Source organism: Dufourea novaeangliae, unplaced genomic scaffold, assembly GCF_001272555.1.
Source record: "Dufourea novaeangliae isolate 0120121106 unplaced genomic scaffold, ASM127255v1 scaffold170, whole genome shotgun sequence".
NCBI classification, from domain to species: domain Eukaryota; kingdom Metazoa; phylum Arthropoda; class Insecta; order Hymenoptera; family Halictidae; genus Dufourea; species Dufourea novaeangliae.
Genome location: NW_015374081.1, coordinates 139,049 through 153,488, shown reverse-complemented (window position 1 = coordinate 153,488; position 14,440 = coordinate 139,049). Strand labels below are relative to the sequence as shown.

General features: G+C 36.6%; 3 protein-coding genes across 3 annotated transcripts; 1 reads left to right on the top strand and 2 right to left on the bottom strand.

Annotated features, from left to right (window-relative positions):
- Positions 1-1,532: 1,532 nt before the first annotated feature.
- Positions 1,533-3,616, bottom strand: LOC107190700. The gene is made up of 5 exons (XM_015579548.1): positions 3,501-3,616; positions 2,774-3,077; positions 2,476-2,637; positions 1,915-2,320; positions 1,533-1,762 (listed from the first exon to the last, which is right to left on the bottom strand). The coding sequence occupies exons 1-5, from the start codon at positions 3,614-3,616 to the stop codon at positions 1,662-1,664; spliced, it is 1,089 nt and encodes a 362-aa protein (XP_015435034.1). The 3' UTR covers positions 1,533-1,661.
- Positions 3,617-6,290: 2,674 nt separating this feature from the next.
- On the top strand, positions 6,291-8,049 carry LOC107190687 (short-chain specific acyl-CoA dehydrogenase, mitochondrial). Its single transcript, XM_015579535.1, has 5 exons — positions 6,291-6,480; positions 6,561-6,660; positions 6,773-7,440; positions 7,507-7,730; positions 7,794-8,049. The coding sequence occupies exons 1-5, from the start codon at positions 6,459-6,461 to the stop codon at positions 8,004-8,006; spliced, it is 1,227 nt and encodes a 408-aa protein (XP_015435021.1). The 5' UTR covers positions 6,291-6,458; the 3' UTR covers positions 8,007-8,049.
- Positions 8,050-9,293: 1,244 nt separating this feature from the next.
- LOC107190685 (phosphatidylinositol transfer protein alpha isoform) lies at positions 9,294-11,976 on the bottom strand. Its single transcript, XM_015579532.1, has 6 exons — positions 11,801-11,976; positions 11,366-11,396; positions 10,683-10,946; positions 10,478-10,555; positions 10,023-10,403; positions 9,294-9,930 (listed from the first exon to the last, which is right to left on the bottom strand). The coding sequence occupies exons 1-6, from the start codon at positions 11,815-11,817 to the stop codon at positions 9,886-9,888; spliced, it is 816 nt and encodes a 271-aa protein (XP_015435018.1). The 5' UTR covers positions 11,818-11,976; the 3' UTR covers positions 9,294-9,885.
- Between the last annotated feature and the right edge of the window lie 2,464 nt (positions 11,977-14,440).

The following is a 14,440-nucleotide window of genomic DNA, read 5'->3' as shown; positions in this document are numbered from 1 at the left end:
CGTATCAACGGAGGGTACCGAAAAACAGAAAGACAGGAAGAGGGAAAAAGGGAAAAGTGTAACAAGAGAGGAAAGGAAAGGAGATCGAAAAGGGGGAAAAAGACTAAGGGGTCCCGAAAAATAGGGAACCCGAGGAACACGTTTGAACGATGTTGTTAGTTAGGCGCCAATTATCGTCATTCATTCTCTTGTATCGATACCCTAAGACCGTATGAAAAGAACGTAGCGCAAAACAAAATGAAAACGAATATATACACACGTACGACTTTTAATATATCGAATTCTCGCATCGATTAAGCATGTCAAGTCGCCAGCTACGTTTGTCTCGTCATTGAGTAACCTTGCGCTTTGTTTTTCTATGAATCGGTGCATAACAACAATCTATTCCTTGTTAGCCCAACTGAAATAACGAGAAGAAACTGCTACAAAAGAGAAAAATCAACAAAAACACAATGTTATTATAAACGATTAATTAATAAAAAACAAATCTTGTTTGTTGTTACTTTTGGTATCCTCGTCGAGTCCTTTTCAACTTTGTAAACTCACAAATTTGGTATCGTTTAAAACTTTCTGGCTTTTTTTTTTTTCTTCCAGTAGCAGGCCGGTCCTGGCGAATGGCGAACACGTGGACGGCCGATTTAGGGGGGCGGTCAAAGGTCGCCTTCACGGTCTGAATGTTCACATGTTTAAATGCTTCGAAACCCAAAAATAAGCTTAGCCGAAAGTGTCCATGTTTGAACGATTTTTTAAATCTCAAAAAGTGCATCGTTAAAGTTAAACAAACAAACGATCAATGTTGTTTCAATATGTTCATTAATGACACCGTTACAGAAGCTGAGAAATTTAACAATTCATATAAAAAGATGACGTTAATTTTTCTACGAAAACAAAGCAGATTCGTCGGTTGCAGACCCTAAACAGCACTTGTCTAGGGTCTGTTTCTTTATCTTATCCTATATAAAGTAGAAGTATTTTGGTTTTTTCCTAAAATTTAATTTCAACAAAATAAGGGGGCGGCAAATAGTGGGTCTGCACGGGATCAGCCAAGTAGGTATTCAGGACCGGCACCGTTCAGTAGTCGTTCAATACTTGCATAGTAGGTACATATTATAGGGTGATCATCACCCGTTGAGATGTACACACTGACGTGCAAACTCGGCTTCCGCTGTAGGTAAAACTGATGTAGAAGAAAAGTCTCCTACCACTTGGTAAGTTTATTTCGAGTACTGGAATAAATGTTAAACCGAATGTTAATTTGGCATAAATTTCAATAATTTCCAATACCAAGCGATAGTAGGCCCTTTCCTTACGTTACTTTTTCCCCTAGCGGAAGCCGAGTTTGCTCCTGGGTGTACCTACATGTACATACATAGATACATACTATATGTATGTAGGTAAACAGACCGTAACTTACTTCTGAAAACTGAACTAAGCGTACTTATATGTATGATCATATTCTGCATAAGTCATTTTATTTTGCCAAACAAAAGGTCACAAACGATTATTTACGAAACAGAAGAAAAAATGGCATAGTATAATCATGCATTCGTGTGCAATGATTTTAAATTCTTTTTCTGGGTAATAATTTTTGCAACAAAACGGTTGTGTGTATATGTATACATAATATATGTAAGTACGTATAGAGTTCGAAAAACCGCAATCTACGTATCCTCCTCCCAAACGGTTTCGGTCAAGATCGCAATGTTGTCCAGCCCTCTCATCGGTGCATACTCCAATGTCCACATTAAATTGGTGAAAACCACTGAAACCGATTCCAAATTGATCCCAAATTCTCGCTCTTCTTAATTTCCATAATTTGCAGAAAAAGGCGAGGAATGATTCGAGTGTTATTGTCTTAAGGATACGAAAGACAAAGCAAAGCAATTTCTCGTCTTCCGAGTAAAAGTGACTTACACATTTCACCTTGATGCAAATCCGCTATTAATTCGGGACACGAGCTGTTACACGGATTTATAGGTGTCAAACGAAGCTGCGTAGCTCCTCGCAATTGGGCCAGAGCGATCAGTCCAGAATCCAATTCAACCTTTTTGTAACTCGGACTGTTGTAATCCGAAGACATCAGGACCCAATTGAAGTGCGCTGGCGAGACTGTACTCGAAAGGAAGTACGGTCGTTGATAATACTTTCTTAGTACCTTTACCGCATTGATATCGCAATTTTGCCAGTGGACAAACCATTTGGCCACTTCTGGAGAATGAACTCGACGCAGAAATGCTGCCAAATCGGACGATCCGGTTCTCAAATTTGAGGTCAAAGCGCAAGGCACCGTTTCCATCAATCGCTCATTCTCCAAGTAGAGCTGTACGCGGCACACAAGTGTTCAGAATGTTAAGCTTATTCTATTTCATTATAAAAGTTATTTAGCTCGAATAATTGCTATTCAATTTCTATACACATTTATGCGACAAAAAGGAAACAAATTCTTCTTTCGGACAAACGCTTCTTTCTACCTACGTGAGTAATATTGTCGAACCAAAAATAGTCTGTATTCATAACTGTCCAAGAATCCATCGCATCCGTGATGATTGCAGGTGCATCGCGACTCAAGTAATTGTCCACAAGATTTCGATATCTCACATCTGATAAGCGGTCAATGGTTTCCAATGCTTCACAAGTCTGAAAATTAAATTATGAACAAGTTTTACCACGTTAATTGCATCTCAAACGCGTTCTTTTCGCTTTCACTTGTCAGAGATAGACCTTGCCAACTCTCTTAACCGGTTACAATTAGTATTAATGTTATCGAGCGTACCACACAATCGTCCTCTGTGATCATATGATCGTTGTAGAAAGGATTGTTGATCATACAATTCTCATAGTATAAAGGTTGCCAATTCCAAATTGGCAGAATTTTTATCAGGAAAAGCCGACTAATCGCCGTAAAATGAGTTCCAACGAAGTCCAGTTGCGCCGCCAGGCAGGCCAAAGTGCCAAGGACTATTAGCACAAGAGTACCACGAAAAACTAGTTGCAACCAGGATCGTCGCATCGCTGCCACCAATGGTTGACAAATAATATCCATTTCTTCTTCCGTAAAACCTGCCTGCTGACAATACCTGTAAACAGACAAATGTCGCTGCACTCGAACATCTACATATAAATACCTACATGTGTAGAATCCAGATTCTCCTACGTCTATTGTAATATTTCAACATTTCGACCATTCTTTAACAAGAATTCCTTGTTCTAGATTTGCTTTTCACTCTCTAATACACAGTGTACGAGAAAATCATTCCTACGCATCATAAGTCTGTACTAATCACATGGTTACATGTTACGAAGCATTACCCCAACATAGAAAAATGTACATTATCATGGTAAAGAAATTATGTCACATGGAGTGCACACGATTATTTCTCATAGTGTGTCCGTGAATTATTACAACGATACAGAGGAATGACATTAGCGAAACATAAATTGCAATCATCGATAAACAGACAATGAAATAAAGGAAGAGCAAAAAAAAAAAAGTAATTTACTTGTAGAAAGAATTCAATTCGTCATCTATTAAGCGCAATTTCTCCGAATGGGTCATTTCTTGCTGCTCCTTTGCGTAACTCTTACGCGGTTGTTTAATACACTTGCTATTCGACATTTTCTTCTATTTAATTCAAACTGAAATCTCTTAAGTCAGATTCTGTCAGCTTCGAGACTTCACCCTCGAAAGCTGAAGAAACACACTGGTTATTATCGAGCAGAGACAGCGTTCGTACATGCGCACATTTTCACTCATTCTATGCGGCGAACATATTGATTGCTACCGTTACGTAGCTACCTATACATACGTATGTACATACTCCGAAAATTCCGAAATTTTTCAAATAGTCAAAATAGTGGATCCTGAATGAAATAATAAATCCTTTTTTCACAATGCACAATAAACTTAAAATTAACTATTTATAGGTTTGAAAGGTTAACACCCTATCGGGTGGTGACGTTTTTTCGCAGACTGCTGTCTACGACCGGCATCAATACTGTCCATCTTCAGGAAAAATGTTACAAAAGTATTCTTTTACATAGTATACATATACGTGTATATGTATACACATACAGGTGTCGCTTCGAGGTTCAAATTTCTTAAGAAAGAATATACAATTATATAACTGTATAACAGAGTACAATATATTTCTAATACAAGTTAAATAGAACTCTTATAAATTTAAATACGTTGTGCGATGACGTGACTTTCTTCGTTGACAGCTTGTCAGACAATTGATCTCTGTCGATCGGTAACGACCGACCGTCATCTTCATTTCACTGTATCTGTATGTACATACTTTGTACCACAGGCGACCGAAGAATAGTTGGCGCGGAATATTAGTATTTCTTAACAATTTTCATCTTAAAAAATTCCTCCCAATTTGCTCCCTCGGAATCTAAAATTGCTCCCATCGCAACTATTATATTTAATAAGATATTCGCAAATGAAAAAGCAAAAATTTCTTGTCTGCAAAATAGATGGTAAATGGTCTTTTTACACAAATATTATGGGACCAAAAAATTGCCCCTGATCTGTTTTGTAATATTCAATGGTCAGATATCTTAATAACAACTTATTAACAGGGAGCAATTGAAATAATGTTGTTGCATACAGGTTAGGTATGACGTCATACAGTAGGCGCTCGTTTATTGCAGACTATTTTATTGTAGCATGGGAATACCCTTCGCTCACACGTATTTCTCACCCACGTGCGCGCACCCCATTCTGTCGTCCAGCACATTATTTGTTGCAATCACTAACCCGTGCTTTTCTAAACTTTTATAGATAAATAAGATAATTAAGCAAATTTAGTTGTTAATCATTTTGTACGTCACAATTTGTTCCATATTATTCATTACATTGTTTTCAATGTGTAGAAGGATAAATGGAACTACTGTTCAATTATAGTGCATTCAAAGGAATGGTTCAGCAATGTTGATCACCTTAATTATCTTCATTATTTCTACAGATATAAAAAACAGTTTATTCACAAAAGTTATATGGTATGAGAAGGACCATAACATAGCAGAAATAATTTTGTTACAAGTCGAGAAATAATTAACAGTTTGTGACAAATTTCCTATTTTGTATATAAAATATCTGACGAATTATTTATTTTTTCCAGATAACACTTTAATATTTTATTACGCAGAATGTTTAGAAGAATCCATTTACGGAAAAAAAATATTTTTATTCCGCAATGTTTTAGTATCATTAAAGAGAAAACATAATTAACCTTGAAAACTATGAAGATCTGCCACTTACAAAAAAATTCTTACTGCTAAGTAATAGCCCTTTCTATATTAAACAACTTCTGTGAATAAACTTTTCTGATATCTCTAAAAATAACGGAGATATTTGATATGTCCATAAATGCGTATATTCAGCCTACCCTATACATAGCTGAGTCGCACAACTGAACGGCTGAGTGGTGGGGAAAGCGCTTGGGTAATTGGCGCACGTTTATTGCATAATTCCTGGAATCTGACCCTCTACAGTCTACAGCAAGCCTGGCCAACACGCGGCCCGCCATGTTAAATTGTGCGACCCGCAAGGCGATTTTATATTTCTATTGAAACTTTTGTTTCTCGTTGTACATATACAAAAAATATTAAATAAATGAAAATTTGCATGTGCATTGTTATAATGCGCAAGTGCGACTACGAACTTCAGTTCTATATTTGATATCTACGAACGCCAAATGTTACTGAAAGAATCGGTTTTGCACTTAGTAATGTAGGAGAGTGGAATGATGACAATACTTATATTAAATCCGAGAGATATTCCAACTTAAAATATTTTGCACAACGAGTTATACGTGCTTTTGGATCCACATATGTTTGTGAAACATTTTTTTCGAAGATGAAATTTACAAAGAGTTCATCACGTGCTTCATTAACTGATGCCAATTTAGAAAACCAGCTAAGATGTGCAACGTCGAACATAAATATAGATTTACAAAAATTAAGTGAAAGAAAGGATAAACAACATCTCATTAATTAAGACCCGAGAGTTAATTATATTGAATCATAGTATAACAATAAAGTTTTATTCATTTTGTATTTGTATACGTTTTTTAAAAGCATGTTTACCTAAAGTGCGACCCCTCTGTAACGTTTGGGTTGGCCAGGCCTGCTCTACAGCCTTGAAATATGCAATAAACGGGCGGCCATTGTGTAGCGTTATACGTATCGTTATACCAAAGGTTATACATGTATCTACATAAGTACTTCCATACGTATATGCAACGGTGACAACATTCGCTACATATCATTCGAAACCAGTCCATTGCGCTTGAAAATAAGTGCATAACTTTTAGTGTGTACAGAGTTGAGTTATCAAGCAAATAATAGTGTAACATTAAGACAGGTGGTCTATTAATAGTGTCGAATTGTTAAAATCCATAAATAGTTTTTGTTTTGTTACAGTATATAGAATATACAATAAATAAACGAAAATGCATAAAATAAGTTTACTTGGTAAGTTTTTTTAACGTGTACATATATAGTTATGTATATATAAAATTAAAAAATAATGTCATTTTTTTTTCTTCTACAAGCCACTCAAAACGTATCCGCAGTATTATATTCTGTTACTCGGAATATTGCTGCTCTGTCAATGCTGTCAGAGACACATCAGATGCTGCACAAAACATGCAAGTATTTATCTTTAAATCTATCTGTTTATTGATAATGGCCCTTTTCAATCAATGTTATTAAAGTATTAAATTGAGGGCTTAATAAATTTTTAACGTAATAAATATTATTGTAGGGATTTCGCCGAGGGTGAGTTGAAACCAGTTGCAGCAGAAATTGATAAGAAGCATCTTTTTCCAAAAGAACAAATAAAAACAATGGGGGAACTAGGTTTAATGGGTGTAGCAGTTCCAGAAAGCTCAGGTGGAACTGGATTAGATTATTTAGCGTATGCTATTGCCATGGAAGAAATATCTAGAGGCTGTGCAAGCGCAGGTGTTATAATGAGTGCTCATAATTCCCTTTACCTGGGACCTATAGAAAAGTTCGGGAATAGGAGTCAAATAGAGAAATATGTTGCCCCATTCGCAACAGGCTCAAAAATTGGATGTTTTGCCCTTAGCGAATATGGTAATGGTAGCGATGCAGGTGCTGCATCCACCACTGCCATCTTGGATGACGACAATTACGTAGTTAATGGCACAAAATCGTGGATAACAAATGCCTATGAATCTGAAGGAATTGTTTTATTTGCTACAACGGATAAACAGAAAAAGCACAGAGGAATTAGCGCTTTCATAGCCAATAAGCCTGCAGAAGGCCTTTCTCTTGGTAAAAAAGAAGACAAGCTTGGGATTCGAGGTAGCAGTACTTGTTCGTTAATATTCGAAGACTGTAAACTACCAGCCGAAAATTTGTTAGGAGAAATGGGAATGGGTTTCAAGATTGCAATGATGACTTTGGGTATGAAATAAATACGCAACTGCACTAGTACCAGATCCGAAAACGTAACAACTGTATTACTTTTAGATGCTGGTAGAATAGGCATCGCTGCTCAAGCTTTAGGCATAGCTCAAGCGTCTCTCGACTGTGCTGTCGAATATGCAGCAAAACGTCAAGCGTTTGGTAAATCTATAATTAAGCTATATGCGATTCAACAAAAAATCGCTGACATGGCACTAAAACTAGAAAGTTCCAGATTGTTAACATGGCGCGCAGCTGTACTCAAAGACAACGGTAAACCGTATGGAAAGGTACGATAATCACTGTAATTTTGTATGACCGAACATTATTTCAGTGACGGTTTCGTTGTGCAGGAAGCTGCCATGGCAAAATTGTCGGCATCCGAGACGTCTACCTTCTGTAGTCATCAGTGCATACAAATTTTAGGAGGCATGGGATATGTTACCGACATGCCGGCTGAACGTCATTACAGAGATGCGCGTATTACCGAGATCTATGAAGGTACATCAGAAATACAAAGACTCGTCATAGCCGGAAACATCATTAAAGAATACAATCTTGTTTGAATCTTTCGAATGTTACACGTTTTCTTACCTAAACTTTCTATGTACGAGCAAAATATTTTTATACACTTTTATTTTTTACGACTAGGAAGTCAGTAAATTTTATATACGATGACTGCTGCTTCTTTCAGTTTCCCTTTCTCGTGTACGATTTCGCGCGTCAAAAACTATGCACGAAATGCATATGTAACTATGCCAAAGAACGTAATTGTACATTTATAAATGCAAATTCCTTTTACGAGATCAACTTTTGACGACATTACAGGAGTTTCTATCCGTGATTTCTATACTGCTTACCGCGAACAAAAAGCTGGTATATCAGCTATTAAATTGACGCCTGGCGCAGAGGTGGTAATTACATGCTCGCAGTAATATTTTTAACCGAGAGTCCCCTCCCCGAGCTTTTATTGATATGGAACACCGATGAGATCGTGCATCGAACTTAAATACTAAAAGACACAACTAAGCAACACAAATCCCGATATTTCTGTTATTGAAATTTTTAGAAATCATTTGATAGTTACCTCGTTGAGGTTGCATTTTTAACGCAATCTTAAATACTATTATATCGTTATATTATACTATATGTATAGATCCCAGTATAACAGGTAACAGTGTACATACAATTTGTGCAAACGACAGTTTCAGTTAATTTCCAATTATGCTTCAAACGAATCATTTCCTTCCTTTTGCATAAGGAAACATGGCCAATATGAATATTACTCCGTCGTATTTGGTTTGTTGTACAGAGATCTATTGGAATGCAAAGAAATACGTGTAAGTATATACATAATACATACATCAGGTTGAATTTCATTGTATGCCTTCGTTTATGTACAATAACACACACCTCTTCCGTGTTCACTGTCGCTATAGTGTTAGAGAAATATTTATAACTATTTTCTTTTTTGTTTTCTCTTCGTCTCTAGGTATATGTGTATAAGTATTACTATGTATGCATTTCGCTATGCTTATACTTTCCATGAACAACTGATGCGAATATAACACTTAGAATCGCAGATCAATTAAACACCCATCAGTTTGGTCCTAATTCGACTGCACATTTGTTTCTGTTTAATTTCTTAATGAGAAACACAAAACGCGAGGAGAAGCGTAATCTTTATAACCTACTGACCACTCGTAGATTTATCTAATCTGACGATAACATTGAACGTTAGTAAATTACCACAAAATTATTTTCAGCTTGCAAAGCTGCTAAAATACTTTTCTTTAATTTTTTTTGATTATTGTACATTGTATAAGGCTTAAAGAATTTCAGATTACGCCGCGTAAATTCGTTAGACGAACAGAAATTACATCGAACGTGACAATACTCCGTTTTCTTCAACCTTAACGCGATAGATCTAAGACATAAACCATGAATTGCGTTCCTATTAAACTATGAACGAGTCGGTAACTCATCTGTGTGTCAAGTATTTTTGTTTGTGTTCTGTAAACAATAGCTTCAGTTGCTTGTCTATTCTTTTCAGTATCCAACTACTACAATGTTAGATAATATAATTAATGTATCTTTTTTCACCTATATTACTTTTTTTTAACCAACAGTTCTCTTTGCCTGAATATTTTACACATTATATATAGATTGAACCGATTTATATTAGTTCTCTTTCTCATTATTGGCTATATTATATTCTTTGACTTTAGGTACATTTATCTAAAACGCTTGAAAATTTAAATAAATTAAAATCATAAGTAGTTTCAATAGACACTGAATCTAAACACGTAAATTCTGGAAATTGTCCCGATCCTGCAGGATCGTCTGTGACAGAACATATATGAATGTATTTTCATAGGTATGCGCATGTATCCGAGACATATAAGGAAATTGATTTAATTATTCATAGTAGAGGCTGTCAAAGCTTCAATCGTCGGCTCGCATACCCCTTACTTCTCCTTCATGTCTTTGCTAAAATGAAAAACATTTTAATAAACTTTCGATTTGACGCAAGTTACAAACAACAAGTCCCTTTATTGGAATTTCAAAAATATGTTATTTACCCTATCTAATTCTTCTTTTGTACTCTCCTCAATTGCTCTAATATCTTCCATAGTTAGACCGTACCAACGGTCTATCCAACAAAACACTTGCCTATGAAAATTAGTAAACAGACGTCTTTCCGCTTTTTGAATGAAGCTCTCAACACGACTTTGTAGGCCAAACCATTTAAATTCGCAAGTGACAAGCTTATAGCATGTCATCACAGGTTGAACGTTATGTTTCCAATCTTTCCCAACAAGAGGTCCCCTACCTGTTTTCACAGATTTAAATTTACTCGGATCTTCATCCTCTTTGTAATCGGCACTTGCAATTGGATCATTGGCTATGTCTATATGGACCACATCTCTCATCTTTAATTTATCAGGAGGTAATTCGTGAACCTATAAAGCACAAATTAAGAATATAATAAGCAAAATGAAATGGCATAGCTTCTTTCTAACAGTTTCATACGTACATTATGTTGGTTCCCAACATCATCAATGTGAAAGGATTCAATCATGATTACAAAGTTTTCTTTCATGTATCCAGGATTCTGTAAAATCAGATAACACGCATGTCTAAAACTTATGTGACTTCTTTAAAAAACGTTATGCTGCATGTAATTTATAATATTAACTACAACTTTTTATGTAGCATTATTATTATTAAGAATTACTTACAGTTATAACAGTTTTGCAATAAGGGTATGCATTCCAAGCTTCTTCGTGAATTTCCAATGAGTTCTTTGGCAGCATAATACGAATAAAACCTGGCACTTTACTAGCTAAATGATAGATCTTGTACGTATATTGACCTGAAGAATATTTTCCTCCTAATAGAGGATAATCTGTGAACGGCTCATTTTTCAGTACCTCTATGCCTTCTCCACCTCCTGTATTATTTTTGCTTGCTTCTGCTACAGAGTAAAGCTGAGCCACTTGATACTGTCACCAACAAAATTTCATACACCATAAAAATAAAATAACAACAAGTAATAAAATATAAATAATGCTTTAATATTATAGGTGTAATTGATCTAGTGCTATTTATTGATTTTCTGATCCTCAAAGTACTACAGATCAAATCAGTAACAAATGGATCAAGAAAAACTCTTATTACGTATCGTAACATAATTAGTACAATTAAATAACATTTTGTCAGACACGTTAGACCGACATTTCAAAACAACAGTTCAGGTGACTATACATTTTGAAACAAGCATTAATTAAATGAATTGCAAATCTTAGAAATTGCACGATACTGATGTAACAGCTAATTTAAGCTAGACTTTTTGTTTATAATATTGCAACTCACTTCAATGTGGGTCATTAAAATAAGACCTTGCTTTCCAACGAATACGTACCTCCTGCACTGTAAGAGGCAAAGTGACGCGACTGTAACAGAAAAATGAACAAATCATATGTTTATATTCAAAACATGAATTAGTTGAAGTGGTTTATATATTTACAGGGAAGAGGCTTGAGTACATACCAGTACGATATCAAGTATCAAAAATCAAGTATCGATACTCACACACCAAATGTAAATCAAACGAACGTTTTAAGGAAAACTACTTACTGGCCGAAATGGAAATACATACAATTGTTTCTATCGCACAACACGTATCGTCTATACGGTTTGCAAGGGATGAAGCTACATATATCCCTCTTCACCCCTCCAATACTACCCACGGTTAAAGATTAGTAATCATATCCTGAGAATTGGTTTGAAACGTTTGACCAGTAACTATTTCTCGCATTCCACCAAGTTAACAGGCAAAAAACTCCCAATAACTTACAATTCCTTGATGAGCATCTTAACAAGCAGAGCACATGGGCTGCAGTAATTTCAATCCGACTATACAGCACCACCCTTGCTTCAGCAAATTCTCACTGTATTATCTCTCAACCCGCAGTCATACGCATACAACGGCGCCGACTTCTCAACCGACTGACACACACCCGAAGTACTCGGTCGACACGACACGACACTACACTGCCACGGCCACTGAAACTGCTGAATACCACCTATACTTGCGCACACGTGTCCATCGAATTTCCCCTACTCTCCTTTTTCATGGACACTTTGCAAATGACGTCATGATTACATGTATATCCAGTCCGCATGCGTCTAAAAAACATCTATCAACAGTACGATCCTTTCAATATTTCCCGAATTTTAAGTACAATTTCTTAAATAAACATAACAACTATAAAATATAAGTGCAAGGTTGAGAAAGTATGTAATACATAGTTGCAATTATTGGTTAATTTGAAAGTATAATTGAACGTATGTATATATACACATATGTACATACATAGTTGCATAGATTCACTGACGGTTAAAATATGTAGTTGTCAAGTTACCATCCGAAATACTAGAATTCACTCTTATACTGCGATATTCAATGATACATAGTAAAAGTTCGATAATTGATCGACTCAGGATTGTAGCAGCAAATTTCCAGGATTGGATCAATTAACGAGCTCAAGTCACACGCGCGCTCTCCCTGGCTCTCCCTGCTATGTATCTAATCGTCCGTTTGCTTGCGACGACGTAGCTATATATACGGTGGACTGAATGATTATTCATAAAAAAAAAAATTATTCACGAAAGCCATTTAGTATTGATACTTTTTTTTATTAAAATAATATTATATATGCCACACTTTCTGGGATGCAAAATATGCGTATTAAACGCGACACTATTAATATTCACTCATATGCTGCGAAATACATACGTGTGAGTGAAGTGTTGATAACAATCAATAAACGAGCCTCCAATTATCGAACTCCTACTGTACGTAGCTAGAGTACATATTATCACAGATCAGGTATAGGAGTAGACATTTCATCTTATGGGAGTTGGTGCCCGGAAAATAGTTGGCGCCAAAAGTTAACGCACCTTAACGATCTATACTTCAAAAAATTGCTCCCAATTTGCTCCTTCCGAATCTGAACTTGCTCCCCCAGCACCGTTAATAGTTAATGAGATATTCGCAAACGAAAAAGTAACAATTTGTTGTTAACAAAATAGGTAGTAAATGACTGTTTTACACAAATATTATGGTACAAAAAATTGCTCCTGAACTGTTTTATAATAATCAATAGTCAGATATCTCAATAACTTTGCTCGTGAGGGTACATCTCACCACCGACTAGGTATAGAATAGACCTATCATTCAATGCTTTTTTCTGTCCCAGTCCCACGTTCATAGGGCTACGTAGCCCTGTTACCATTTTAGTGTCAATATCCGACGTTACCGATAAAGCATGAATTCTGAGTATTATTAGCACCAATGAAGTGTTATATATTCCATGCATATTACGTGTATCTATATGCTTTCACGAGAATAAAAATATCCGATGCTTCAGTTTAAGGTTAAGGGATAAATATGACAGTCATGAAACATGAAACGGAAATTTAACACGTTGAGCGCCACGCGTATTTCTAAGACAATCCCGTTCAGGCCACAAAACAAATTTTATAGTTCTCATGTTACACGCTGTCAGCCACCGATGGGTGACGCGGCCTAAACGGAAAGTCTAGTGTCAGCCACCGATGGCTGACATGGCGCTCAACGTGTTAAATCTACCTTTTGGCCGGCGGCTTACAATTTCCCTTGCGGTAATGCCTTACCGTAATGAGCCATCTCGTAACCGCGGGATTCCGGGAATCGGGTGACGTTACGGCGTGCGAGCGAGAGCGATGGTTGCGAGCCGCGGTATCGATGCTCTCCTTCGGCGTTGACGCGTGCCGAAGAATTTCGGTGGTCTATGGGGGGAGGTGTGCGAGCGAGAGAGTACGGTAGAGCGTGCCGCGGTATCGGTGCTCTCGGTCGGTCCAACGCGCTAGTGACGTGCGTCACACAGTTTATTGACCTAGCCGTGTATGCCGTACCAGGCGGTACCATCCGGTGTTTGGGTCGTTCAAGGAGGAAGGTCGTTCAAGTCGGCAAAAACAATTCAACACGAACAAACCTGCGTACGCCCAATACATAACGGCGTTAGCTTCCTCACTTTCTCGTGAGCCGTCGCGGAGGGTGGGCGCGCGTCTCATACTCGTCCTTTCTCTTGTTACTAACCCATTGTTTGTTGCAGGCATTCGACAACCATCAATTTATTTACTGTGCATATTGTTGTGTCCCCTCTCTTGTTACTAATCCCTTGTATGTTACAGATGTTCGAGAACCATTGGCTTCGATATTTATCTTCTTATGTACTGTGATTCATTTAATGTGATTTATTTACTGTGCATATTATTAATTTATTTATTGTGCATATTGTTGTGTCCCCTCTCTTGTTACTAATCCTTTGTATGTTACAGATGTTCGAGAACCATTGACTTTGATATTTATTTTCTTATGTACTGTGATTCATTTACTGTGATTTATTTGCTGTGCATATTATGTATTTTATGTGTATTGTATAATGAAAAA

What these genes read in the sequence shown, in the direction of transcription:
- LOC107190700 (XM_015579548.1), bottom strand. Translation starts at nt 3,616, where the DNA reads ATGTCGAATAGCAAGTGTATTAAACAACCGCGTAAGAGTTACGCAAAG. An exon ending in TCACAGAGGACGATTGTGTG is followed by an intron (nt 2,638 to 2,773) that starts GTACGCTCGATA and finishes TTTAATTTTCAG; the next exon opens with ACTTGTGAAGCATTGGAAAC. An exon ending in GGTTCGACAATATTACTCAC is followed by an intron (nt 2,321 to 2,475) that starts GTAGGTAGAAAG and finishes TGCCGCGTACAG; the next exon opens with CTCTACTTGGAGAATGAGCG.
- LOC107190687 (XM_015579535.1), top strand. Translation starts at nt 6,459, where the DNA reads ATGCATAAAATAAGTTTACTTG. An exon ending in ATGCTGCACAAAACATGCAA is followed by an intron (nt 6,661 to 6,772) that starts GTATTTATCTTT and finishes ATATTATTGTAG; the next exon opens with GGATTTCGCCGAGGGTGAGT. An exon ending in GATTGCAATGATGACTTTGG is followed by an intron (nt 7,441 to 7,506) that starts GTATGAAATAAA and finishes TATTACTTTTAG; the next exon opens with ATGCTGGTAGAATAGGCATC.
- LOC107190685 (XM_015579532.1), bottom strand. An exon ending in ATGTTGGGAACCAACATAAT is followed by an intron (nt 10,404 to 10,477) that starts GTACGTATGAAA and finishes TGTGCTTTATAG; the next exon opens with GTTCACGAATTACCTCCTGA. An exon ending in CAAAAGAAGAATTAGATAGG is followed by an intron (nt 9,931 to 10,022) that starts GTAAATAACATA and finishes TTTTCATTTTAG; the next exon opens with CAAAGACATGAAGGAGAAGT.